The sequence below is a fragment of the Cervus elaphus genome, chromosome 11 (genome assembly GCF_910594005.1).
Source record: "Cervus elaphus chromosome 11, mCerEla1.1, whole genome shotgun sequence".
Lineage (NCBI taxonomy): Eukaryota > Metazoa > Chordata > Mammalia > Artiodactyla > Cervidae > Cervus > Cervus elaphus.
Window position 1 is genome coordinate 2,302,617 of NC_057825.1, and position 27,543 is coordinate 2,330,159.

At 57.7% G+C, this 27,543-nt stretch overlaps 1 protein-coding gene across 4 annotated transcripts in view; it reads left to right on the forward strand.

The window, feature by feature from the left end:
- The first annotated feature begins 17,259 nt into the window (after positions 1 to 17,259).
- VAV2 (vav guanine nucleotide exchange factor 2) overlaps positions 17,260 to 27,543 on the forward strand; it is a 177,179-nt gene continuing 166,895 nt past the window's right edge. For all 4 annotated transcript variants that reach the window (XM_043916353.1, XM_043916354.1, XM_043916355.1 and 1 more), the window contains exon 1: positions 17,260 to 17,609. In XM_043916353.1, the coding sequence (XP_043772288.1) occupies positions 17,406 to 17,609 (204 nt within the window). In that variant the 5' untranslated portion in view covers positions 17,260 to 17,405. The remainder of the gene's footprint in view (positions 17,610 to 27,543) is intronic.

The following is a 27,543-nucleotide window of genomic DNA, read 5'->3' on the forward strand; positions in this document are numbered from 1 at the left end:
TGCGTACTTCTGGGGCTTCCCTTGTAGCTCAGTCGGTAAAGAATCTGCCTTCAGTGCAGGAATCCTGGGCTCAGTCCCTGGGTCGGGAAGATCCTCTGGAGAAGGAAATGGCAACCCACTCCCGTCTTCTTGCCAGGGAAATCTCATGGACAGAAGAGCCTGGTGGCTGCGGTCCATGGGGGCCGCAGAGTCGGGCACTACTGGGCGACTAACACTCGCGTACTTCCGCCACTGCTGTTGTTATTGCTACTAGCATTCTTGCTCCTAGTGATCGATACAGTTATTTTTTAGTAATTACATGCTGTCCCCAGTCCAGTCATCCCACTCACCCCTGTCAACCAGCCGGGCCAGGTCCCCATTCTTCCGCACCCGGCCTCCAAATCGTATTCCAATAACACTCTCTTTTCGTATCTGCCCCTTTCCTTACTGAACTTTCAGTTTTATGGTTTCCCCCTACGCTAATTAAGGAAGTGGACACAAGGGACCTTCGTTCAACACTGAGCCCGCCATCACAGGTTGCACGTTCTTGACTTTCTTTGCAAGGACACAGAACGTACACAGAAGCTGATCACACGCCAGACCATAAATTAGTTTCAATACGTTTCAAAGCATTTAAGTCCTACCTGGAAAGGGTCACAGGAAACGTAGTCTATAAAGCAGCAATAAAAAGATAACTAGAAGAAAACCCATATATTTGATTATTTTGAAATATATTCTCGACCCCACTCAAGGGTACCAAAAAGCAACCTCTGAATTTCTCATGGGTCAAAGAGAAACTCACAATACAAATTTTAAACTATTTTAATGGAATGGTGATAAAGATACAATATATCAAAACTTGTGGGATGCAGTTAAAATCACTCCTGGAAGGAAGTTTAGAGTCTCAAATGCATATACAAGAAAATGTACATATATATGGTGTATTTGTGGGGTATATGGGAACTCTTTATTGTCTTTGCAGTTTTTCTGTAAATCTAAAACCATCCCAAATTAAAGCATAAAAGCTTATTTTTAAAATTAGTGAAAAGGAAAGTCACAGAGGTGAGAAGAAATTGATAATACGTATCACTGATGAGGGACTTAGTCAGGGTCCTACTGGAAGACAGAAGTCACACCAGTGATTTGACCAGAGAGAAATTAATAGAAGGGATTGCACATTAGGTACAAAGGTGTTAACAGGGTCACTTGTTAGCAAGGTTAAAATAAAAACCTCTGAAGTAACTCAAGGTGGTAACTTCAGGAAGCAGAGGACCAGAGCAAAGAGGGTGGAATTATGAACATTTGGAAAGTCAGAGAAGGGACGCCAAAGAGCTGCAACTCAGACTTTTGAGGACGGGGCGCTGGCAGTTGGAGCTGGTGTCTCTGCACCAAGAGTAGGGTCCCAGCAGGGTGAGACCCAGACCCCAAGGATGGGGTGCCAGCCAGCCACCGGCCCCGAGCAGCAGCAGGATGAAGTGGACTTTGTGCTCGTTGGAGAAACTACAAACTGGATTCAGCTGCTGCTTCAGGAAAAATAGGAAGAATTGTGGCCCAGGGAGCTGCCAGCTGCCGGCAGGAAGCAGAGACGAAGTGGGTTCCTCTCTCTCCTCTCCCTTTCTGTCTGCCTCCAGCACCCTTTCCTGATGGAGCCCATTGGTCCCTGCCTCACAAAGCAGGCTGTGAAGGATGTTTTTAGATCTATGGTTCATGGCAAAGGTTTATGGGCACAGGCAAAACCTTCCTCACTGGCATCTCTTTATTCAGCCTCCATCCACACGTTTCTCACACATTTGAGCTTCTATATAACAAAAGCAAATCAGACAAAAACCTAAGTTTCTACTTCTGCCTGATACGATGTGACTATCTTTCATACGAGAATGGAATTGTCTAACCATCAACAGACAAATGAATAAAGAAGATGTGGTGTATATATATTCAGTGGAATACTACTCAGCCATTTGCAGCAGCGTGGATGGACACAGAGACCATGATTCTAAGTGAAGTAAGCCAGATAGAGAAGACAAATATCATATGATGTCACTTATACGTGGAATCAAAAAAAAAATGATACAAATGAATTTATTTACATAACAGAAATGGACTCAGAGACATAGAAAACTAATTTATAGTTCCTAAAGTGGAAAGGTGGGGAGGGATACATTAGGATTTTGGGATTAACAGAGACACACTACTATAAATAAAATAGATAAACAAGGACCTGCTGTATATAGCACAGAGAGCTATATTCAGTGTCTTGTAATAACCTATAATGGAAAAGAATCTGAAAAAGAACATATATATATATATATATATATATGCTGAATCAGTTTTCTAATACCTGAACTACTGTAAATCAACTATACTTAAATTTAAAAAAATTTAAAAAAAAAGAGTGAGACAGTCTTCTCCCCAAATAGAGGAAGTACAAAGTCCTACCGGTGATGGTATCCTTTTCTGGGCTAGGTTAATTACTTTCCTGTTCAGTCTCCTTCTGTCTGAATATTCTTTCAGCTGAAACTAAATTGCAAAGTTAACTTCCAACAAAACTGTATTGAAAGTCGTAAGGAAGGTGAGGAAATAGAAGAAGAGCTGGGTCCAAATATGTTCATACCTAACAGGCAGGTGGAGATAGTTGTTACTGTGAGTAGTTGTTACTGTCCTTGTTTCTTTTTTTTTTTTTTTGTCCTTGTTTCTGTAACAGTCAGAAGGGGTTTCCTTTGCCTTCAGCAGCATCTCAGCTGGTTGAGGTTTATTTAGTGGGATGACTTATACCTGCATTCCTGAAGGGCGCAAACTCTCAAGTGTCCTCCTATCAATCTATCTATATCTATTATCTATCTATCTATCTATCTATCTATCTATCTATCTATCTATCTATCTATCTATCTATCTATCTATCTTATCTCTCTCTCTCTCTATCATCTACCTATCTCTATCATCTGTCTGTCTGTCCACCTGTCTATCTGTCTGTCTTTGGTGACTACAACTTTCCATGCACTTTGCTGCTGCTGATAGAAACGCTAACATGCTCATGCCCTGGGGAGAGCCCTCTGGGTCCTCAGCATAGTTTTTCCTGCCCTCAACCCTAGTGTGCAGAATGACTCACCTTCTTCTTGGTGTTAGGGCTCCATCACCCCAGTTGGTCAGGTGGGTTCACTTGTCAGCATTCTGATTGGATGGTATCAGGAGGCCCAGATTTAAGTGGCAGGCTCATCTTCCACATCAAAGAGCCATTGACGTTCTCCCTGGGGGGCCCATTCCTCCCCCATCCCCACCCCCGCTGGAGAATCCACTTTCCAAGTGTCAGAGCTCAGAGATGTGGGCAGAATTAGAACTGATGTGAGGCGTTGTCAGAGGGCCTCCCCCAGCTCCACCCTTTGGTTGCCGGCCACCTGTGTCAGGCTGTCAGGAGACACATTTGTCTCTCATACTGTGTCCATCTGATATTGACAGCCTTCTCTGCACTGGACGGGCCTGGGAGACATGTGTCCACCAAGGATACAGATATGATCTCTGTCCTTTGTGAGTCCCTCCTGGGTCTCTTCTCCAGATCTCCTTGTCATTAAGCTCCCAGTCCTTTTCTTCCCAAGCCCTTGACCATCCAGCCAAACCAGTAGCAACTGCTTGAGAATCAGTGTAGGTCTATGCAATGAAAGACTGTTTAGTCATCTTTTGAAAAATGAAATACTGATACATGCTTCAATATGGATGAATCTTGCCAACAGTATGCAACGTGAGACAAGTCAGTTACCAAAGACCATTGTATGATTCCAATGATATAAAATGTCCAGGATAGGGAAACCTAGGGAGACAGAAAGTAGATCAGTGCCTGCCTAGGGCTGGTTTTGTGAGAGGTGGACCTTAAAGAAGGCTGAGCACCAAAGAATTGATACTTTCAAATTGTGATGCTGGAGAAGACTCTTGAGAGTCCCCTGGACTGCAAGGAGATCAAACCAGTCAATTCGAAAGGAAGTCACGCCTGAATATTCACTGGAAGGACTGATGGTGAAGCTGGAGTTTCAATGCTTTGGGCACCTGATGTGAAGAGCTGACTCATGGGAAAAGACCCTGATGCTGGGAAAGATTGAGGGCGGAAGAAGAAGAGGATGAGATGATTAGGCAGCATCACCGATTCAATGAACATGAATCTGACTGAGCTCTGGGACATAGGGAAGGACAGGGAAGCTGGGAGTGCTGCAGTCCACGGGGTCACAGACCCGGACACAACTTAGCAACTGAACAACAACAGATGCTGAGGCAGAGGTCGGGAGAGAATGCAGGGTAATAGCTAATAGGTTCAAGGTTGCTTTCTCTTTGTTTTGAGGTGGGGTTGGGGTTTGCTGGTTCTCTGTTGAGGTGTGTGGGCCTAATTGCCCTGCAGCATATGGACTCTTAGTTCCCTGACCAGGGAGTGTACCTGCGTCCCTGGCACTGACAAGTGGATTCCTAACCTTTGGAAAGAAAAAGTGAAAGTGAAAGTGAAGTTGCTCAGTTGTGTCCGACTCTTTGCGACCCCATGGACTGAGGCCACGAGGCTCCTCCATCCATGGAATTTTCTAGGCAAGAGTACTGGAGAGGGTTGCTATTTCTTTCTCCAAAGGATCTTCCCCACCCAGGGATCAAACCCGAGTCTCCCACATTGCAAGCAGATGCTTTTACCATCTGAGCCACGAGGGAAGCTCCTAAACAGTGGGCCACCAGGAAAGTCACTGGGGTTGTTTTTAATGAGGCTAAAATGTTCTAAGGGGCTTCCCTGGTGGCTCAGATGGTAAAGAATTTGCCTGTAATGCAGGAGACCCGTGTTTGGTCCCTGGGTCAGGAAGATCCTCTGGAGAAGGAAATGGGGACCCACTCCAGTACTCTTGCCTGGGAAATCCCATGGACAGAGGAGCCTGGTGGGCTACGGTCCATGGAGTCGCAAAGAGTTGGACACGACTCAGTGACCAACATTTTCCTTTCACCCGACATGTATCATCATCAGAATGGGGGCGTGAACTGGGGCGTGTTCACACAGAGGACTACTCACCACAGTGAAGAGGAGTGAACTCCAGTACCTACAGAAACAGGGCTGGGCCACAGAGCCAAAGCGAACGAGCCGCTTGTCAAGTTCTGACCCTTGACCTGGCCCTGGTTACGTAGGTCCTGACTCGACAGCTTTGCAGTAAGCTGTCCCTTCGTGTTTGATGCATAATCCTGTGGGTCAGATTTCACAAAAACGATTTTGAAAAAGTGAATTACAGGTCATGAAAAACTGATACCTACTAGTCCCAGGCGTCATGTTGTTTCACTATAAATATGTCCTTTTTTTAAAAAAAAAAAAATTCTGTAGCTGCACTGTGTGCTTCACAGGGGTCTAGATCCTTGACCAGGGATCAAACCCATGCCCATAGCAATGAAAACGCCAAGTCCTAACCACTGGACCGTCGCCAGGGAATTCCCTGTTGGTGTTTTTATACAGAATCACAGTAACGGGGTCACATGCTGGCGTAACAATTCTTCACCAGTATCTAATATCTGGTCAGTGTTCATGTTTGCGGATTGTCTGATAAATGTCATTTTATGTTTAATTTGCTGGAGAGATGATCCGAGTATTTGGTTCCGTGTCTCTTACACCGCTCTCCATTCTGCGCCCGCGGCTTTCTCCCCAGCCATCTAGCTGTTGAAGACACAGATCGTGTTTCTGCAGCCCGTCTGCACCCTGGATCTGGCTGGATTCCGTCCTGCTGGCGCCACTCACGTGTCCTGCTTTCCTCTCTGTGTTCTGGAAACTGGCAGGTGGCGCTCAGCCTTGGTCAGACGAAGGTCCGACTTGTCAGCGAGGCTGCTTCACGAGTGGTGCTGTGAACGTCCCAGCACATCACGAGACAGGAAGCACCAGTCAGTCCTAGCACTGACCGCTGACCTTGGCTATGGGCAGCCTGACCTACCTACTCATTACGGAAATCCCCGCCTGTCTTTCACAGGATAACTTTACCTGCCCAAAATGATCATAGCCGAGCTCCATTACTCACTAAGGATTGCGAATCAGGGCTCATCCAATTCTAATTTTCTTTCTGCCTGTTTTCTGGAATCCTCCTGAAGGAAGAACTTTCTTCATCGACTCTTTCTGAGCTTTTATTTAGTTGCTTTTGGCCGTGCGGGGTCTGCGCCGCTCTGCAGGCTTCTCTTTAGCTGCCGCAAGCAGAAGCTGCCCTCTGGGGTGGTGCTCTGGCTTCTCGCTGCGGTGGCATCTCTTGCTTGCGGAGCACAGCCTCTGGGGCACACGGGCTTCAGTTGTGGTTCCCAGGCTCTTGAGCACAGGCTCAAATAGCTGTGATGCAAGGGCGTAGCTGCTCCGGGGCATGTGGGATCTTGCGGACCAGGGGCCGGATCTGTGTCTCCTGCACTGGCAGGCAGATTCTTTACCACTGAGCCACCAGGGAAGCCCCCTTCCTCAGCTCCCGGGTCAGCCCGAAACACAGCTCATATAGGAAAGGCAGGATCAGTGCTGCATCCTTTCTGTTTATTTTTCAGTTTTTGGAATAATGAACTGGTGCTCTGCCAACTTCCAAAGAGATTTTTTTAAAGTCAGGGATTTTTAAAAACATTATTGCTAGGACCTCCTGAATTTGAATGTATTTGATGTCTTTCGGTGAATGGCCTTCATTATGTATTTGACTCTCGCCTGGACAGCAGGAAACCAAATTGCTGGCAGGGCCACCGACCCCACCCCAACCCAACCCCGTCCAGATGCTGTGGGGAGAGACCTCTCTCCGAGCTTCTGATGACTGCCGCCAAGGCTTGGCCTCCTCTGGCAGAGAGACCCCATTGCTGCCTTGGTCTTCCCCTGGCCTCTCCACGCCTCCCTGTCTCTCCTGCATGCCTCTAATAAGGACATTTGTCACTGGATTTAGATAATCCGGGATAATCTCATCTCAAGATAGCTAATTACATCTGCAAAGACCCCCTTTTCCAAATAAGGTCACAGTTCACAGACTTCAGGAGTTTGATGTGACAGCTCTTTCTGGGGCCCACCGTTCAACCTGCTCTAAATCCTAACTTGGAAACTGGCGCAGGGAAGATGGAGGGAAACTGGGATTGGTATTTGGCCAGGCTGTGGCTCAAAGTGATGAAAATCCAGCTTTCTTAGCAGATGGGACAAAAAGGGCCATGTGTGTGCTATGCTGAGTCGCTTCAGTCATGTCTGACTCTGCGAACCCGCCAGGCTCCTCTGTCCATGGGATTCTCCAGGCAAGAATACTGGAGTGGGTTGCTGTGCCCTCCTCCAGGGGATCTTCCTGACCCAGGGATCGAACCTGAATCTCTTACATGTCCTGTATTGAAAGGCAGGTTCTTTACCAGTAGAGCCACTTGAGACGCCCAATAGGGGCCATCAGTTCAGTTCAGTCGCTCAGTCGTTTCTGACTCTTTGTGACCCCATGAACTACAGCATGCCAGGCCTCCCTGTCCATCACCAACTCCCGGAGTTTACTCAAACTCATGTCCATTGAGTCAGTGATGCCATCCAACCATCTCATCCTCTGTCATCCCCTTCTCCTCCCGCCTTCAATCTTTCCCAGCATCAGGGTTTTTTCAAATGAGTCAGTTCTTTGCATCAGGTGGCCAAAGTATTGGAGTTTTGGCTTCAAAATCAGTCCTTCCAGTGAACACCCAGGACTGATTTCCTTTAGGATGGACTGGTTGGATCTCCTTGCAGTCCAGGAACTCTCAAGAGTCTTCTCCAACACCACAGTTCAAAAGCATCAGTTCTTCGGTGCTCACCTTTCTTCACAGTCCAACTCTCACATCCATATATGACCACTGGAAAAACCATAGCCCTGATTAGACGGACCTTTGTTGGCAAAGTAACGTCTCTGCTTTTTAATATGCTGTCTAGGTTGATCATAACTTTTCTCCCGAGGAGTAAGCATCTTTTAATTTCATGGCTGCAATCACCATCTGCAGTGATTTTGGAGTCCAAGAAAATAAAGTCTGCCACTGTTTCCACTGTTTCCCCATCTATTTGCCATGAAGTGATGGGACTGGATGCTATGATCTTAGTTTTCTGAATGTTGACCTTTAAGCCAACTTTTTCACCCTCCTCTTTGACTTTCATCAAGAGCCTCTTTAGTTCTTCTTCACTTTCTGCCATCAGAGTGGTGTCATCTGCATATCTGAAGTTATTGATATTTCTCCCGGCAATCCTGATTCCAGCTTGTGCTTCATCCAGCCCAGCATTTCTCATGATGTACTCTGCATATAAGTTAAATAAGCAGGGTGACAATATACAGCCTTGACGTACTCCTTTTCCTATTTGGAACCAGTCTGTTGTTCCATGTCCAGTTCTAACTGTTGCTTCCTGACCTTCCTTCTCAGGAGGCAGGTCAGGCGGTCTGGTAATCCCCTCTCTTTCAGAATTTTCCACAGTTTGTGGTGATCCACACAGTCAAATCTTTGGCATAGTCAATAAGGCAGAAATAGATGTTTTTCTGGAACTCTCTTGCTTTTTCAATGATCCAGCGGATGTTGGCAATTTGATCTCTGCTTCCTCTGCTTTTTTCTAAATCCAGCTTGAACATCTGGACGTTCATGGTTCAAGTATTGTTGAAGCCTGGCTTGGAGAATTTTGAGCATTACTTTACTAGTGTGTGAGATGAGTGCAGTTGTGCGGTAGTTTGAGCATTCTTTGGCGTTGCCTTTCTTGGGGATTGGAATAGGGGCCGTACAGCTCAGGAAACCGTCTCCTGCACATCCCTGAGTGAGAGGCCCGGGGCAGGCTCTGGCAGACAGCAGTAGTGCCCAAAGAGGAAGTGCGTGGCTGCCGTGTGGGGCACTTTTTAAACAGCTCTGCAAAAAAGAGAATGAAAAGCTAAGATTCCTCTGTTTTAGTCACAGACACAGACTGATATTCAAAGATGCCGTCAGCCAGAAGCAGAGGAGTGATGTCTCAGAAGGCAGAGGTCTCGGGTGGTCTTTAGGCAGGGGAGGGCTAGCCTTTAAGGGGAGTGTGGCCACTTCTGCTGGCCAGAGGCTCCAGCGGGAGTGTGGGCGGATGGGTTCCCGGCACGTTGACCTGGGTGTCCCTCAATGCCCTCTACGGTCTCGTGCGGCCCCTGGTTCTCCGTCAGGGCCCTGATCTTGACGCAGGAAACATGCTAACTGCAGCCTCCCGGGACCGTCACGCCTCTTCCTGCCCTGCAGCTCCAGGGCACGCGGTCTCCTTTTACGACGTCCTTGTACGGCTGCTCCTGCTCACACCCCTGCCCCCAGTGGCAATGAGCCCCCAGCCGCTCGCAGACTTTCGCAGATGCTTTTCCAGCGGATGTTTCCGTGCCTACCCTAGTTGCTCTCCCCTTGGTGACTCAGACAGTGAAGAATCGCCTGCAGTGCAGGAGATGCAGGAGACCCCAGTTCGATCCCTGGGTCAGGGAGATCCCCGGGAGGAGGACATGGTGACCCACTCCAGTATTCTTGCCTGGAGAATCCCATGGACAGGGAAGCTTGGCAGGCTACCGTCTATAAGGTTGCAAAGAGTTGGACATGACCAAGCCACTAACACACACCATTCAAACGCTTGAGATACCGCACCCACTGCCAGCACCTTCCATTCTGAGGGCATCCGCCCTGGTTCACCACCCGGGAGAGTTCTAGCAATCCCCGCCCCGCGCCGGGCACCCTTCTCATCCCACTTTCTGCCGGCAGTGGGGCTCTTGCTATCGGCAGGTGGAGGCCAGCCGGTGCATAGTAGCTGCTTGGTCCTGCTTCCTGGCCTCCAGTGATGGGAGTGGGGCTGGGGAAACAACAGGATCGGTGTTGTCTGGAAGGAGAGGCAGGTGGGGCGGCTAGGAAGCTATTAGGCTGTTCCTCAGTCCGGCTTCGGCCCCTCCCCGGCCAGGCCAGCGGAAGGAACAGGGCACGCAGCCTGGCCGGGCATCGGCACAGACCTGTCCTGTCGGCAGCCACAGAGAAAATCCAGGGTGTGTCTGCTGGAAGCCCAGGTGCGCGGGGCTCCTGATGTCACAGGCCAAGGCGGGATGGAGCTTGAGAACTGTGACCCGCCTCTGGACCCTGGGGGGTGGCGGAGAGGAGGCCTGGGGCCTAAGGCAGGGCAGATGGTGGGCGCCCCGAAGTGCCATAAGCGGGCGCCTGCCGAGGCTCAGCTTAAAGTGTGAGGGGAGGAGATGCCAGCGTCTGCTCTGGTGGACGCACCGGCGCCGAAGGACAGACCCCCGTCCAGGTGGCCGTGGCTGAGGGCATGAGCAGGGCCACACACACAGCGGCGGGTCCCGGAGGACCAGGTCCCACAGAGGAGTCGAAGTCTGAATTGTGTTTAATTGTAAGTAGGACTTCCCTGTGGCTCAGATGTTAAAGAATCTGCCTGCAATTCAGGAGACCTGGGCTCCATCCCTAGGTCAGGAAGATCCCCTGGAGGAAGGCATGGCAACCCACTCTAGTATTCTTGTCTGGGAAATCTCTGGAGAGAGGAGCCTGGCGGGCTCTAGTCCATGGGGTCACACAGAGTCAGACCTGAGTTAGCGACTAACACTTTCACCTTTCTCAGTTGTAATGAACTTAAACTCGCATACTCAATTCCGTTTGGGGCAAACTTTTATGTATGTTCGAAACAACTTGGGGTACATGAATCTATTGTTCAACGATACATTTTCTGAACTTTAATAAATGCAGATCAAGCATTTCTGATGACAATTTAGTGTTCCTGCTTCTGAAAAGTGCTGGGAGTATAAGATACACACTGGATTTTGAAGACTTTAACATGAAAAGAAAAATGTAAAATATATCATTAATAAGTTTTGAGGTTGATTACATGTTGAAATGATAATGTTTCAGATGGATGAAAATAAAATGAATTATTGAAATGGACTCTACCTACAAGGAGTTATCATTCAACCATAAAAAATAATATAGTCGTTATACAGGCTGCTTCCCAGGTGGCTCAGCAGTAAAGAATCGTCCTACAATGCAGGAGATGTGGGTTCGATCCCTGGGTCGGGAAGATCCCCTGGAGAAGGGAATGGCAACCTACTCCAGTATTCTTGTCTGGGAAATGCCATGGACAGAGGAGCCTGGCGGGCTACAGTTCAATTGGGTTGCAAAGAGTTGGACACGACTTAGCGACTAAACAACAAGTTATTCATAGACACTACAATGAGAACCAACCTTGGCACTATGCTGAGTGAAAGAAGGCCAGGTGTTACATGATTCCATCCAGATGAAATGTCCAGAAGAGGCAAATCCATGGGGACAGAAAGTCGGCTACCAGTTGCGAGGTCTGGAGTGGGCGGGGTGCTGGAGGGGCAGCTGAGGGGCATGGCTGTCTCTCTGGGGTGATGGGCACGTTCTAGGACTTGGAGCCTTCCCGCCGGGTCAGAAGCAGCGTCTAGCAAGCACTTCCCTTGGCTGTGCTGCCGTGTCGCCCCAGGAGGACTGTCTCCTGCCCAGGCCCCTGGTGGGACTGGACCAGGGCAGGACTGCCCCTGGTCTGCAGGGGCAGACCTACCCTGACCGGCCCTCCCTGACTGCGTTCTGAACACCACGGCCACCCCTCAGGTCCTGCAACACACAACCAGCCACCTGGGGCTTGGGGCTTCCCTCGGCAGGAGGGGACTTCTGTGCTTCATCGAAATGGCCTGTTGGGGTCATGATGACAAGGGTCCTGCAGAAATCCAGGATCTGTCCCAAATCCCAACTTCTCAGCCTCATGTCTAAAATGAATTGAGTCCTGGAGGAACCCCCCACCACCTGCCTTAGAGACTTAAGCACCTTGCACTGGAGCCTGAGCCCGGCTCAGGAAGGGGTCCCCAGACAGGGAGTGTGACGTGCCCTGGAGGTGAGATGTCAGAGGTTGCAGTTGGAGTCACGACCCATGTACCACGGCCTTGTAAGTCAAAGCAGCAAGAGGTAAAATGCCTGTATTCTGCCTCTTCCAAAAGCCCGCAGCCAATGGCTCAGTGGGTGCAGTCTGACTCCACGGCGGGCCAGATGGTCTTTTTCTACACCTATGGTTTCCTGGGAAATTGTGACAGCTGAACTTGCATGATGTAGCTACAAATGGAATTTGCAAAATGTGTGTGTTCATGTGGTTTGGACGTGAGAATAGTTCCTTCACTCAGTCATGTTGGGAAAAGTCAAAACATTCGCTTCCTCTCCCCTAAGAACAAGGCCGGGGCTCAGTAAATGCTTTCTGGGTGGAGGATAGGGGGGTGGAGGGGTGGGTGGCCTCCGATTGCAGGGGAGGGTGTTTGCAGGAGTAGCTGGACCCTGGCTGGAAAATAAGGGCCCTGCTGGTAAGAAGCCCCGAGACCTCGCAGCAGCCCTGGGATTTGGGGGGACCTGGGCTGAGGAACCCCCTGGCTCTCAGAGGACGCCTGTGTGGCAAGGAAGGGTCTGGGCTGCTTGCGTGGGCAGAGAAAGCTCCCCAGCCCTTCCACTCGGCCTGCACCACACCCAACACGTGGAGAGACCCCGAGGTCCCCATTCAGAGCGAAATCCCGGTGCCGCCCCAGCGATGAGCTCTCCTACTGATCAGGGGGCTCCGCGGGAACTCAGGAGGCCTCGTGGGGCGGTTGTGGGCTCAGGTCACGTCCCCCGGCAGGCACACACACACACATACACACACACACACACCCGGTGTTGCTTCCCCGGAGCCGTCACGCCATCAAGGGGAAGCAGAAGCCAAGGCCCCGCTGGAGGCGTCGCAGGCCAGACTCGGTGTCCAGATCAGGGCTCCGACCCTGCCGCTGCCCAAGGCCTGACCTCGGGCCGGCACCCTGACAGCAGATTGACAACAGCCTGGAGCTGGGCAGTCATTCCACGCGAGGCGGAAGCGGGGTGTCCTCTCTGGGGTCGCCTGGACCCCGCAGCCTCTGGGTTTCAGGAGCTCAGGGCTGGTGGCGGCCCTTCCATACCCTGCCCTCCTTCCGCTCAGACTCAGGCTGTGTCCGCCGCAGCCACCCTCCGGCCAGCCCTGCTGCCCCTGACTGTGCTTGCGCCCGTTTCTGCAGTGGCTTGTGCGTGCAAGCGTGTGCGAGCGTGTACATGCGAGTGTATGCATGTGTGTGCGTGTGCGAGCGTGTGTGTGTGTGCCGGCCTTTTGAGGTTGTTGCGTTCCATGCTGAGTCAGGATCTGCGTGTTTTAGACACGCAGCATTTTCCCTTCTTCCGGCTCTCTGATCTATCCAAACCAGCGTGTTAACCACCAGCTTTTGGTTCCAGGAGTGGAGACCCTTCGCCACTTTGGGGTTCAGGAGCAGGTGCTGGGGAGGCCTGGCGTGTGGACCCGGCTCCCTGGCGCCTTGCGGGGTGACGCTGGGCAGCTGCCAGTGTGCTGGGTTTTCTGCATTTAATCACTCAGGACAATGACTACGCTCACTGTGAGGCTTAGCGGAGGCCAGGTGACCCAGACAAAGCCCTCGGGCCAGCCACGGAGAGCTCAAGAAATGGGAGCGGCTATTCCAGTCACAAATAGTTAGAATGATATGCAAAGTCAGTGCTAATCTCCTGGAGTGTAATGTTTCAGACTCACAGAAAGACGGTGAAATACACTGTGGGTCAATAGATTATACAGGCTCGTTTTTAAACCTTTGAATCCGTTTTACCCACTTGTGACTTCTATGAAAGAAGATATTGGATTTTAAAATTGTAGTTGCAGTGCTTTGCTGAGCTGTTGGTTTATTTATTTGTTTTTTTTTTTTTTTTTTTTTTTTAGCTCTGCGGCTTGCAGGATCTTAGTTCTCTGACCAGGGAATGAACCCCTGCCCTCAGCAGTGAAAGCTTGGAGTCGTAACCCCTGGATTGCCAGGGAATGCCCTACGTGGTGTCCCATTTAACAACTTGTTCGACCACCTACCACGGGCTGAGTCCAGTTTGCAGTGCTGGGAGGGAACTGGGGACAGGCCAGAGATGGCCCCTGTGACCACAGAGCTGACGATCTGAGGGGATGAGACGGAGCAACAGAAAAGTGCGGAGAAGAGAGGGTGCGAGCCATGCTTGTGGCCATCGGGGCAAGAGCCCCAGGCATGGGGGCGGCAGGTGCAAAGGCCCTGGGGTGAGGGCCCCGCTGGGTGTGGCTGCGGAGCTGCAGGAAGTGAGGTCATCTGGGGAGCAGCCACGCCACGTGGGACCTGTCTGGGAAGACATCTGATTTTCTCTCTGGTGAGGAGGAGCCTCCGAGTGCCCCCCGTCTGGGCAGGAGCGTGACAAGGCCTCACGAGCCTTGACTGGGTCTCTGCTGAGGACAGACTGGAGGGGGCCAGGGCGCTGCAGGTGGAGGCCTAGCGGCCCAGAGTGGGGGCCTGTGACCCTCTGTCCCTACTTCAAGGTAGGTGACTCTCTGCCCTGTGGGCTTCATCCATGCCACTGGGCTGGGACTCCCAGCTTCCTGCCTCTCCTGGGGACCGTCCAGCGCTTATCACAGGCCTCTCTTGCTGAGGAAAAGTGCCGTCACGGTGGGCCACGTGTGCTCACTCACGCAGTGATGTCCGACTCTGTGTGACCCCACGGGCTGTAGCCCGCTGGGCTCCTCTGTCCACGGGGATTCTCCAGGCAAGAATACTGGAGTGGGTTGCCATGCCCTTCTGTAGGGGAACCTTCCCAGCCCAGGGATCGAACCCAGGTCTCCTGTATTACAGGCGGATTCTTTTCCATCTGAGCCACCTGGGAAGCCCCGAGTGCAACCTCCCAGGACGCCATCCACTGGCAGGTTGTGGGCTCCTCCCTGGGGCGCTGTCTGCACGGACGATGGGAATGGTGCCTCCTGGGTTGTGCCGCAGGCCGTCTCGGCAAGCAGCTGAGTGTGAGCAGGGGTGGATGCTGGCAGGACGTTCCGGAGCGGTGTCTCCTCTTCTTGAGCTGTCCTCTGACTCGACACAGCCCAGCCGCGCTCACGACGCACTGAGGGTTTGGAAGAGTTCCGTCAAGCTCCCTTCATTTATTAGTTCCCACCCAGCCTCCTCCAAACCCTGGGAGGTCCACGGGGCGTGTCAGTGTCCCCCGTACTCTCTTTCGGTCACTGGGAGTCAGGAAGGCGCTGGGGTTGGCTCAGTAACACACAGTGGGGAGACCCAGGTCTCCTGCCTTGGCTCCCCTCCAGGCTAAACCTGACCATGTGGGCACTGGGCAGCGCCTGGCCACGGGGCAGCCAGGCGGCCACAGTGCCCGCCGCTCCCACCAGGGGGCGGCAGACGACCACCCGTGCAGTTGGCCAGTGCGGGGCTGCCCCTGTCCCCAGCTGGGGCTCCTCCTCTGGGCTGGTTCCCTGTCCAGGCAGGAAGACAGGGAGTCATGAGAACCCCAAGGAGCACCCCATTCCACCCTCAGCACTGTGCAGAGCTCCCGGATAACTACTCCTGTCCCCTCCTCACCAGTGATTCCCGCAGGGAGGGGCTGTCCACCCTATGGGGGGGTCCTGCCCAGGGAGGGGGCCCCGCAGTGTCTCAGATGAGGGGCGGCTGGAGGTGCCGGTGCCGGCTCTGCCCCCACTTGGTGATTTCTCAGGGCGATGCCTGAGGAATCTGCCTGCTGCGAGGGGCAACCTTTTGTCTCGGGCAAGGCAGGCTGGATCCCACCCGTCTCAAGCCGGCTCCTTCCTGTCCAGGTTCATGAAGCTGCCACACCCGCTTCCTCCTGGAAGGAAGGACGCCCGGACAGCAACTTGGCCTGATGTTACTCCCGCCAGGGTCTGGGGCGGGGTCTGGGGTGTGTCCTGAGAGGCCAGCCCCTCCCTCACTTCTGTCCAGGGGCCAGAACCTGGCCAGGGTCCCTGTTCTTCCTCCTCAGGAAGGGGTTTGGGAAGGGGCCAGCCTGACTCTCTGCAGAGACCAGTGCCCAGAGTGAGGGGTGGTGGTGGCAGGGGGCCTCGGGGGACCCTCGCTGGGTCAGCAGCGGACTTTTGCCCTGCGCTGGCTCCTGCTCCAGGAATGCGAAAAAAAAGAGGCAATCTGGGTCACAAGGGAAGCTGCCGGGTGCTGCCCCAGGGCTCAACCCAAGTGTGTGGGGGGCTCAGGATTGGTCACCCCCACCCTCACCCCAAGACTGCGCCAGTCTTAGCGAGGGGATCACACTTGTTCAGGTTCACCCAGCTGAGAACCGGGGTCTCCTGACAGCTGAGCCAGGATCCGCATCATTTCACTGCCAGACTGGCTCCTTTCCTCCTAGAAGTCCGGCCACCTTCGCAGGAGGCCAGCTGCCGGGAACACAGCCCACCCACTCCCCCCAGAGGGCGTGGCCCAGGAAGGAGTTCAAGGCAGGGTCAGGGGACCCAGCGAGGAGGCGGTGCCACCCGGGGCCGGGTCTGGTCGGGTCCCCTTTCCTCCCTCCCACCTACTATGTCACAGATTCCATCTCCGACGCCAGGGTTTGCCCTCTGGGCAGCTGCCGGTGGAAGCCTTTGGGTTACAGAACAGGGGAATCCCGGCCTTTGTGCGCGATCGGGGGCTTTCCTGCGGGTCCCTGCCCAGGGCACAGGACAGGAAGGGGCTCTGGGCGAGTCTCCCGCCCGTGTGCCTCCCGCCTCGAGTTCTCCTCCGGGGGTCGCTTCGTGGACCGAGAGGGCTTCGGACGAGTCCGCCTAGTCTGTGTCCCCTCCAGGGTCTGTCCTGCCCGAAGGACCACGCAGAGGTCCCCAGCGCGACGAGGGCCACCTCCCGAACTCCTCCTGAAACGCAGGAGGGGCGCAGAGACCACGACCGGCCGTCACTCCACAGGCGAGGTCGCGCGCCCGGGGCGCAGAGGTTCCCCAAAGTCCTGGTGCCTCTCGGAGAAAGTCCGCGGGCTCGGGGCCGCGGCCGCGCCGCTGCCCCCGCCCTGCGCTACTTCGGAGAGCTGCCGCGGGGCAGGAAGTGGGGGACGAGGGGGCGGCGCCAGGCGCGCGCGCTGGCCCCGCCCCTACCCCGCCCAGGGCCGCGCCCCCGAGCCCCCAGCACCCAGGAGCCGCCGAGCTGCAGAGTCGGATCGCCGGGCACCGCGCGCTGAACCCGAAGGCAGGGCGAACAAAGCGGCGGCGGCGAGGGCGGCCCAGGCCCCGGACGCGCTGAGCGAGCGACCCTCCGGGCCTTTGTCTCGGGCGGGGCAGAAGCTGCGGCGGCCGCGGGGCGCCCCGAGCGAAGAATGCGGCGCCGGGCGGCGCGGATCGAGGGGCGCTGCGGCGGTGGGCTGCGCGGTGCCCGGCCCGGGGCCTGGAGGGACTTGTGTGTGTGAAGGGGGACCCGGCCGGCTGCCCGGCGCCCGCCCAGCGACCGCACGTGGGCGAGGAGCCGAGGAGGCGGAGGAGGAGGAGGGGACGCGCGGCGGCGCGGCGGGGGCCCGGGGCCGCCCGCGCGAAGCCCCGCCCCGGCCGCCGAGCCCCGCGCGGGCGGGCGGGATGCCCCGCGGCCGCCGCACTTTGGCCGGAGCGCGGCCCTGAGCTGGCCGGCCCGGCGGGCGCGGGCGCCATGGAGCAGTGGCGGCAATGCGGCCGCTGGCTCATCGACTGCAGGGTCCTGCCGCCCAACCACCGCGTCGTCTGGCCCTCGGCCGTGGTCTTCGACCTGGCCCAGGCCCTGCGCGACGGCGTCCTGTTGTGCCAGCTGCTGCACAACCTCTCCCCCGGCTCCATCGACCTCAAGGACGTCAACTTCCGGCCGCAGATGTCCCAGGTGAGGGTCCGGGCGCGCCGGGAGGGGCCCCGGTTTGTGGCTGTTCGCGCCGCTGGGCGCCCCGGGGCCCCGATCCGAGCGGTAGCCTTGGGGACGTCGGCGGACGGCTGGACGGGGAGCCGAGAGGAGACGCGCCCCGGGCCTCGGAGCCGGCTGCTTCGAGGGGCGATCCCCGGAGGCACGAAGTTAGCCAAAGTCCCCCAAGCCCGGGGCGCACCTCTGCCGCCTCCGGGCACTGCCTGGGAGCGCCCGCCGCTGGGTCCGCGCCTGCCGGGAACGTGGGCACATCGAGCCCCGGCGGGGCACTCACCACCGCCGCCCTCCCTTCCCGGCCTTGGCGTCGGGACCCAGCGAGTTCCGGCCCCTGCGGACCCCAGAGATCCGGCCGCGCCGGTGGCCTCCTCAGGCATAGTGTCCCTTGGCTTTGCGCCTGGTGGCTGGACGCCCTGGAAGACGAACCGACAGGCATCGGGAGCGGGGCGCGGCGGGAGGGGCTGGTGGAGCCGGGAGCCCTAGCCGCCAGGGAGAGCCGGTGGGTGGGGGCGACCGCCCCCTCGCCGGCCCGGCCTCCTCCTGACCCCCGGGGGAGGGGGCAGGCAGCGCCGCGCCACAGGGTCATGCAACTCGGTGGGAACCCGGAGCCCCTCGTGGCTTCCCCAGGACCCTCAAGCATGGCCTTTGTCGTGGCGGAGGCGCATGTGGCTGCCGGGCAGGCAGGCAGGAAAATGTCTGCTTGGCCAGCAGGAGCTGCCTCTCTGGCTTCTAAGGAACTTGGTGAAGACTTAAGCAGAGGGCAGGCTGCTTCCTGCTCTCCTGGCCCCTCAGCCCCACCCCGCACCTCTGCGGGGCCATCCCGCAGCAGGCCAGCAGCAGAGCCCCTCTTCTGTGACCCTCAGCAAGCCCGGATGGACAAGGGCCCTTCACAGTGTGACATCCGAAGTGGGCTGGGGAGGAGGGATGGCGTGAGTCACTGCTTTTGCAGGCTGGACTGCATGGCCTCTGCCCTTTGGCTGTGACCGCGTTTCCAAGGAGATGGGGGCACCCCCCCCCACCCCCCGAGAGGATGGGGCGGCTGCTGACAAAGAGGAGTCCTGACGGGCAGGGGGCCACCCTCCTGCTCCAGGGTGGCGCATGGCCCAGGCAGGGCCCCAAGCTCCCTGAGGCCAGCGCCGACCCGGGCCCTCTCGGAGCTGAGGTCCTGGGGCCGGGCGCCCTGATTGCGGGGTGCTCTCACAGATCCAGTCCTCTCCCCCGGGGGCTGGGAAGGACTTACCCATTTTAGGGCTGGAGGAACTGAGGGGAGGAGGAGCTGCTGAGGGCAGAGCTGGGCCTGGAGTGTCTGCCTCTGGCTGTGAACAGCAGGGGCTGCCCCCCACCCCCCCAGCTGGTTGGCAGAGGGGCACAGCCGGGGTTGGGTCCTGGGGCTGCCCCCTCTCCAGGACAGGATGGGGAGGATGGGCGCTGGCAGGTGGCTGGCTCAGCCCCAGTGACGGAAATGCAGAGACTTCCTGGTCTCTGGGGTCCTCTCCTGGGGTCCCTGGAGCCCCCCACCCCAGCCCGGGTGAAGGGGCGCTAAAGGGAGCTAAGGTGTGTCTGTCTTCACGGCCACGTGCTCTTAGTGAGATGGGCACTGTCGCCTCCTGCCAGTGACCGCTTTAAGGGCCTCAGTTTCCCCACCTGTGTAGTGGGGCCGGCACCAGGGGCCACCTTACAGCCCTGATGGGAGGGTTCCCTGAAGGAAAGCGGAGAATGTCCTTAGTGATGTGTGCTGACTGAACATTAGCCATCTCATCTGGACGTGGGCAGGCATGGCCCCTTGTGGCTGAGGGCTGGTCTCCCCTGCCTGTCATCTCATGGAGGGTGGAGCTGGTCACACTGGTCTTTGTATGTCTGTGGCTGGCACGGGGTTGGTTGTGGGTGCTCCATAAACCTGGGTTAGCCGGAGGGCCCCATCTGTGTATTCCCATTAAAGAACAGTCCTGTGGACCATGTCTGGCTGCGCAGGGTTTGGGAGTGGAACGTGGGGTCTGTCTATGCAGCTGTTCTTTGCTGTCTGGGGTGCTTCTGTGCCCGAGACGAGGAGGGAAGAGGATGCGGTCCTCCCGGTCCACGGTGACTGCATCCCGAGAAAACTGCAGCTGCCCCTTCTTACCCGTCCTGCCCTGGGCGAGGCACCGTCCTGGGAGGCACAGGCCGCCCTTGTTTCTTTCTTACTGATGTTTTTGGCGCGTTGGGTCTCCGTTGCAGCCCATGAACTTTCTCTAGCTGCGGCAAGTGGTTGTTTGTTGTGATGCACGTGTGTGTGTGTGATCCCGTCCTCCCTGCGGTGGCTTCTCTTGTTTCGGAGCGTGGGCTCTAGGTGCACGGGCTTAGTTGCTCCGCGGCAAGTGGGGTCTTCCCCGACCAGGGATCGAACCTGTGTCCCTGAATTGGCGGGCGAGTTATTAACCAGCGAGCCGCTGGGGAAGTCCGCACCCCTGTTTCATAAATCAGAAACCTGCATCTCAGAGAGGTCGAGTGACTTGCCCCAGGTCACACAGGTAGCAGGTGGTGAAACTGAAACATGAAGTTGGGCCTCCCTTTCGGGACTGTTTAAATAAATTCTGATTTCAGAAGCCTTTTCTCTGCGCTCTTCCTGGCTTTGTGACGCGTGCTCCTGGCCTGCTTCTCAGGTTGTTCTGATGTGTGTCTCTTTCCACGGCATGGGTGGGGCGGGGCGTGCATGCCTGTTTCCTGTGGGATCTGGCTACTTTGCTGGCCAGTGGGCGGGGCCCTTTTTCATCTTCCTGTGGCCACTGCGTGCCTCTCCATGGCCCCGGCCAGCCCAGAGGCCTGCCCGACGTCCCCTCATTCCAGAATGCTGCCCTGGCCCTCCTGTGACAGTGGCATCCTCGTCTCAGGGCCTGGCGCTTCCAGTGGCCGTGCCGTCTGCGTGCCCCTGTACTGAGTTCTTGGCCCTGAAGATGCGTCACAGCCGTGTGCACTCACTGAGCATCTCCTGCGTGCAGAGCCAGGAGCGAGGACGGCTTCTCGGGCAGCCCCCAGGTGCCCCTTTGTCCTGCCCTTCTGGAGCTGGCGGGGTGTGCTTTAATTTTTTTTTTTTAAATCCAAAATGCCTGGCAGCCACCTTGGGTTTAATTAAACTAATTAGGCATGGCCACAATCTGCTGATCCGAATACGAGATCGTGTGTGTCCCGAGCAGCTTGGGTTATGACGTCCTGAGGTTGCTGATGCCAGCAGCCAGCGCTTGCGTTTAGTCTGCAGTCTCGACCTTTGGGGACCAGCCGCCCAGCCTCCTTCCCGGAGACACAGGCTGGGGAGGCAGCCCACAGGGCCAGCAGAGAGGGCTTCCCCTGACCCACACCTCCACCCTTCCTCGTGCCGATCCCTCTGCCTCCTGCGCCCCCAAGCCTGCGCTGGGCCCACGCTGGGAGACCGCCCCTGCTTTTGGCCTGCGTCTTCCTGTGGGAGCTGAATCTAGCAGCCACCTCCTCTAGGAAGCCGGCTCTGTTTTCATCCCCTCCCGTCCTGTTACAAGCGCTGTGAGCCTGGCCCTTGGCCTCCCGTGTCCCGGTGTGAACCTCTGACCCTGCGCTCCCCACGGCTTGCTTCAGTAACAAGTGTCCCTCAGGACACACTCGCTGCTCACCCTTCGAAACCGTGGAGCTGGTTAGATTCTGGGTGTGGCCGCGCTCCCGCCCCAGGCCTGTGTGATGTGAGCCCTCCCGAGGGGTCTCTGGGCCTCTGACAGCCGTCCCCCCGTTTGCTCATGTCATTCTGAGCCTTCCTTTGAGGAACAAGCGCAGCCTGGCAGGCTCCCGGTCCCCGCTCCGAGATGTTTTCCGGTGAGCAGGACACAGCAGGCCGTTGAGGTGTCCGTGGACAAAGAGATGGCCTTTAAGTGTCCAGAGAGTCCCCGAGTGCAGGGAGGGGGACATGGTTCCCAAGGCTTTGGGGGGTCGGTGGGGAGCAAGGAGACGAGGGCTCGTTCCCGTGGAAACAAGGAAGCCTTTTCTGCTAAGTCAGATTTTGTTTTAACTTTGGACGTGTCTTGACACTCGTGAGAGGTTGTTGGCTCCCTGCACCCCCGCAGGGCTGCTACAGAGGAGGTCCCCTCCGCAGACACCCGAACCCAGCAAACAGTGGCGAGGCTGCCACCACCGAATCCACTCGAGTTTGGACACAGGTCTCCACAAACGCCCGTTTCAGCCAAGGGTCCACCGGGGGGCCGGGATGGCCGCTCAGCCTCACCTTGATTTTCCTGACCTTGACGCTTTTGAAGCTGGCAGGCCCCTTTTGTCATGGAATGTCCCTCCCTTTGGGTTCAGCCACCGGTTCCTTGTGTGGGATTCAGGCTTTGCCCCTGGAGCGGGTGGAGTGACCATGCGGTGCCTCTCCTGGATCCTGTCTCGCAGGTGGCGAGCGGTTTCCAAGTGTCCTCCCGCTGGGGGTGTTGGCTTTAAGTCCCTTGATGCCGGCGGTGTTTGCCAGGCGGCTTCGCTCTGAAGGTCCTCTGTCCCCGCCGTGTAGATGGCGAATGTTCTCCGGGAGGCACGTTGAGGAGGTCCTCCCTCCCTCCCGGTCGCTGCCCTTCCCCGTTCCCTTTCCTTCCTCTCTTTCTACCGCTCCGGACTGTGGTTTCCTCTTCTCTTCAGCGGATTCCCGTCGGTCAGCATCACTCTTCATTTTGATGCTCAGATGGTCTCAGGTTGGACAAGGGGCCGCTGCTTCAAGCTGCTTCTGTGTCTTTTTGACACATTCCCACCGTTTTTTTTTTTTGAGCTCTGTCGCCTTCCTAGCACGAGATACTTGAGGTCATCTTGTATCCTATTTTGTCCCAGCTCAGGAACCAGCCGTTGGCGTAAGGGGCCCCGGGTCCGCAGTGCGGCGGCCGGTGTGAAGCTGGGGTCCGGCTGCAGACACACCTGTCCTGCGCCGTCGCCTCTGCTTGGCGCTCAGACCTGGGCAGTGTGTGCGCGTGTGCTCCGAGGGAACACAGACGTGTGTGCATGCGTGTCTTGTGCACACACAGGGCTGCTCGCGTTCACATTTCTATTTGTCTTCTGTCTGTAGCGGTGCCGCCAAGTAGAAATATGTGAGCTGCATCCATCTCTTAAGAATATTCCTGGTGGTCGTATTAAAAAAGTGAAGAGAACTGTGTCACATTAATTCTAAGACTACGCTGTGCATGACCCACGCCCAAGGGGCCAGAAATCAGACCTGTGGGGGTGGAGAAGGCGTCTTCTTCTCCTGCATCAAGCGCAGATGCGCCGAGAGAGAAGAGCGGATACCCAGTACATCTGTGGTATTAAAATTTCATGCTTGGAGGGCGATTAGGACAAAGCCTGCAAAGGCTCCTGAGGGGGCTGATGACGACGAGTCTCCCTGAGCGCCGGCGTTTCCGGGTGGCGGGGTCCGTGGGCGCCCAGTGTGCACCCCAGGGCTGGTGTGGGGCGGGGAGTGCAGAGGCGGGGGGCAGGGGTCTCGTCTGTGGCGCTGACCTGCTGGCTGGAGGGGCCCTTGCGGCCTGGGTGTGTGTCGGGGGGAGGGCAGGGGCTGAGGTTTTGGCCTGGAGTCGGCAGGGAGGGCTGGCGGGCATCCCCTGCCCTGGTTGTGGGTGGGCACGGGCTGGCGGTGGCGGAACGTTCATGCCGTGGCTGTGGATGACAGCCCCCTGGCTTTGGGATGACCGCTGGCGGGCAGGCCGAGGACTGCCGAGTCCCGGACGGGAGGCCGTGCTGAGGGATGGCCCTTGGTGTCTGTCTGTGGCCTGGGGCCTGGAAGCGGGGCGTGTCAGTGCCGGAAGCGGGGACTCAGCCGCGCCCGGGCCCAGGGCCTGACCAGGGCGGGTAGCCGTAAGGTGACCCCGCTCTGGGGGCCTCACTGGAGCCATTTCCAGGCCTGAGGTTCCACATGACCGAGGCTGGCCCCTTCCGGGCAGCCAGGTGTCCTCCGGCCCCGCTGTCTGTCCCTGTGTCCGGGCCGTGCCTGTGGCCGAGGTTTCCCAGGACGAGGGCAGGGCTGCTGGGATGACGCCCAGGTGGACCTCTCTCCTGACTGTCCCTTGGATGCCGCTTCTGCCCTGGCGCCCAGCCGGCCACCAGCGCCTGTCTTCCCAGAGCAGGAGCCGGCAGGCGCTTTCTGTCGGGGGTAGTAAATATTCCGGGCCCCGTGGGCCAGACGGTCCCTTCACAAATACTGGACTCTGCCCTCATTTGGCAAAGGTGGTCTGGATAATTTGTGAAGGAGCGGGGGTCTGTATGCCTGTGAAATGTTTTCATGGAGAAGGAGATGTGAATTTTGGATACTTTTCACGTGTCACGAATTACTATTTTTTTTTTCCCTAACCATTTAAAAACGTGAAAACCTTTCTTAGCCCGGAGGCTGGGGAGAGCCAGGCTGCGGTTCGCTTGCTCAGAGCTCTTCCCAGAGCCTGAAGGTGTCCTGGTCCCTGGGGATCCTCCCCTCCCCGTTCCCATCACAGTTTGCAATTATGTCTCCATTTGTATCCAGAGCCCTTGGCCCTGGCTGGTCAGGCAGGAACTGCTCCAGGGAACAAAGCTTCCTTCGGGCTCACCTGCTGCCCGGAAACTGCGCTGAGCGCGGTGGTGATGACCTCACCGCGTCCCCGCAGCGTGTGTGGTTCGGGCTGCCGTGCCCTCAGCCCGCTGAGCTGCCCGCGACGGCCGCGGAGGGGCCCCGCTCAGCCGCTCGGCCGCGGTGACAACCCCGTGATGATGTGTCTCTGGCTGGCCGAGCCTCGGTCTCCCTGCTTGGACCTGGGTCGACCGTGGCCGCCCCTCAGGCCATCGGGAGGATTTGGAGAGAGAATGTGGGCCTGCCTCACACCAGGCCTGGTAAGCCTCCGAACGCTGCGCCTCCACCCCACGCCCGGGTGGCCCACTCGCTCCCACCGGCTGGTCACTGGCCCTGGCTCGCCGGCGGCTTCCCGGGGCAGGGCCTCCACCGTCCACCTGGCCTCCCTTCACCTCTGACGGCTGTAGGGCCTCTTGGTGGTACGGCCCCCCGCAGGATGCCAGGGCCCCGGGGTTTGCACCCCCCTCCTGCCCCAGGTGGTGTGTGTGGGGGGCATGGGGGACCCTGGGCCCAAGTGGAGGATCCAGGGCTGGTCGGCAGCACCCCACCCCTTCGCCTGCTGATGACCGGGGCCGGCGCCTAACAGAAGGGATCTCAGCCGTTCTCTCTGCCGCTTCCTTCTGAGCGGCTCTTGGCTGCTGTCCTGTCCTCTGGGGCTGGGCTGTCCTCAGCCGGCAGGGATGTTTAGGTTCCTGGGGGCAGGGAGGCCACGGAGGGCTTCATGGAGGAGGTGGCGTCTGAGCTGCCGTGGGAAACCAGACGCCTTCAGGAGCTAAAGGCTGGAGGTTTTTGCTGCAGGGGTGGGGCTCAGTGGGGGTGGAGGCTGGGGTGAGGGGTTGCCACTCCGCCCCACCCCTGCCCCCGGCAGATGGCTGCTGCCTGGCCATGCCCTGTCCCGAGAAAGTTTGCTCCCTGGCATCCGAGCCACGGCACGTCCCCTGGGCCTCGGGAGACCCTGTGAAGGGCAGGGTTGGGCGGCTGTGCCCCGTGAAGGGAGGCGTGACAGGCGGCTTGGGACACGCAGCTGCATGAGGGCAGAGGCCTCCGGCCGAGCCGCCCAGGTCTTGGCCTCTAGAGTGCCCTTCACTTTGCTCCTCCCTCTCTGCCAGCTAAACAGCCTTGGCACGGTCCCCGTGGGTGAGGAGGCGGGGGACGCGCAGTGCCTGAACCCAGAGCCAGCCCAGCTGCCCGGCTCCATCTTCTATCTGCATAGCTTCTAGGCCTGTCCCCTCACCTGCCCCCCGGCAGCTGGGGTGGGGTCATCACGTCGTTTACTCACGTCTCCTCTGCTGACCATCCATCTGCAGGCCTTGGGCAGAGGATACCCCTTCCCGTGTCTGACCTTCTGGAGGGGAGACAGCGCCAGGGATTCACGAAGGGTGAAGATGGAGAGAAGGACAGCGGGCAGGAGGCCGGGGGCTGGGCCTGGGAAGCCAGGTGGGCTCCCTGAGGAGGTGCTGGGCCCGCTGCAGACTGCTTCTTCCTGCGCCTGCCTCAGCTCCGAGCTGGCGTGGGTGCCTGGCCTGCCAGTGAAGCGGGGGGGTCTGCCTGAGGCCGAGGCCTGGCCGTGAGCTGCTGAGGCTGCCGCGTCATGCGCACGGCAGAGTGTGGCCTCCTGGTCGGTCTGATCCCGCCCCATCCACGTCCCCTAGCTAGGTCCTGGTGGCCGCGCGGCGTCTTCTCCGACACCCCCCCGGGGACCCCGGGCCGCCGGTTCTGGTGGAGCCACCCGAGGCAGCCCGCCCCCACCCGCCCGTTTCCCACACCTCAGGGGCCTCGTGAGCACAGGGCAGTGGGGCGGCCTCCCCGGGGTGTGGCCGGGCGCAGCGCTGACCCCTCCGGGACGTGGGTTCAGATCGTGGTCCCTTCTGCTGGGCTGTGCCGCATCCCCCCAGCACCGCCCCCCAGCCCCAGTCTCCTCTGCCGTGAAGGGCTTGTCTGACGGCCGCTCCTGGGGGTCAGCAAGGACGGAGGCGCCTGAAGCTCTGAGCCCGGCGTCTGAAGGGGCCGAGCGCAGTGGGTGGTGCCCCCGCGCTGCCGCTCCACACCCTCACTCTGGGCGGCCGCCCTTGTGGCCTGGGGCTCTGCTCCTCCTGAAGCCCCTGAGCTTGACCCGGGAGGGCAGTCGGGGCGGGGGCGCGGACGCCGCGGGCCCTGCAGACCTCGTCTGTGCCGGGTCAGGAGCTGGCTCTTGGCCTGGGTGGGCTGGATGCCCCCACCGCCCCCCAGCCACGGTAGCTTCCAGTTCGGCCCGGACGACCCCCCGCTCCCCTCTTCCGTCCGCCTTCTTGGTCCTCTCAGGCGCCACGCTTTCCGGGGACTCTCCGGAGGTCAGCACCCTGCGGCCGCCCAGACCGTTTCAGTTTCTGAATCCCAGAGATAAACAAGAATAATGACCACACGGCCACAGAGGGAGGTGGCGCGCTGCAGGGGGTGCCCGCCGGCCGGGACGGGACCCTGCGGGGCGGCCCCCACGCGAGGCTTCCCGCCTTCGGAAGCGTGCGTGTTGCTGGGAACGCACACTCTGTTTTGTGGGACCTGTCATTGCCGCAGAGTTTACATAAGGATTAAAATACTTATCTCTAACACGCGTGCTCCTCGTCCCCTTGAACCAGTTTAAACTTTAGGCCGTAAATGCTTGTGTTGGTTGGTTTGGTTTTGTGCTTTTGGTTACAAAGGCAGCGTGTGCATATGGTGTCCGGTGAGAGCAGGTCCAGGAGGGCGGGAGCGTGGCTGCCAGCCCCCTGGCCTCCCATCCCGCCATGGGCTCGGTAGCTTCCAGGCCTTTCCAGGGATGGGCCCCCCCCCCGTCCCCGAGGCCTTGTTGTCATCTCTGCGGGGTCGGGGCACTTGTCTGCTGCCTTCTGCTGGCAGACGACTTTTGACATGTTGCCACACTGCCTCCTGACCCGTTCATCTGCTCTGCTGGGGCTTCGAGGCTGCAGCAGGAGACGCGTGTGCTGGAACGTGTCGGGGCAGGGTGCGGGGGGGGGGGGGGGGGGCGTCGCCTGACCGCAGTCACCCCGCAGGTGGGCAGGTTTTGATTCCAGATGGTTCTCTGCTCCGGGCGCCTCCCCGTCCCCTCCCAGCCCTGCCTTTGCCCGCCTCCTTCTGAAACACACTGTCCATACTTCTCCAGTCTTCATCCACATCCGCCTGATGGTCGTGTTTGTCTCACAAGCGTGGGGTGCCTTCAGGGGTGGGGTGCAGGCACTGTGCGGAGCTTGTGGGTGACCCCGGACCCCCGACCCCGGGTGAGGGGCCAGCGCAGCCCTCTTGGCTGCTGTGGCTCTGAGCCGCCGAGTCGCCAGCCCGGCCTTGCAGTCCCGAGAGGCT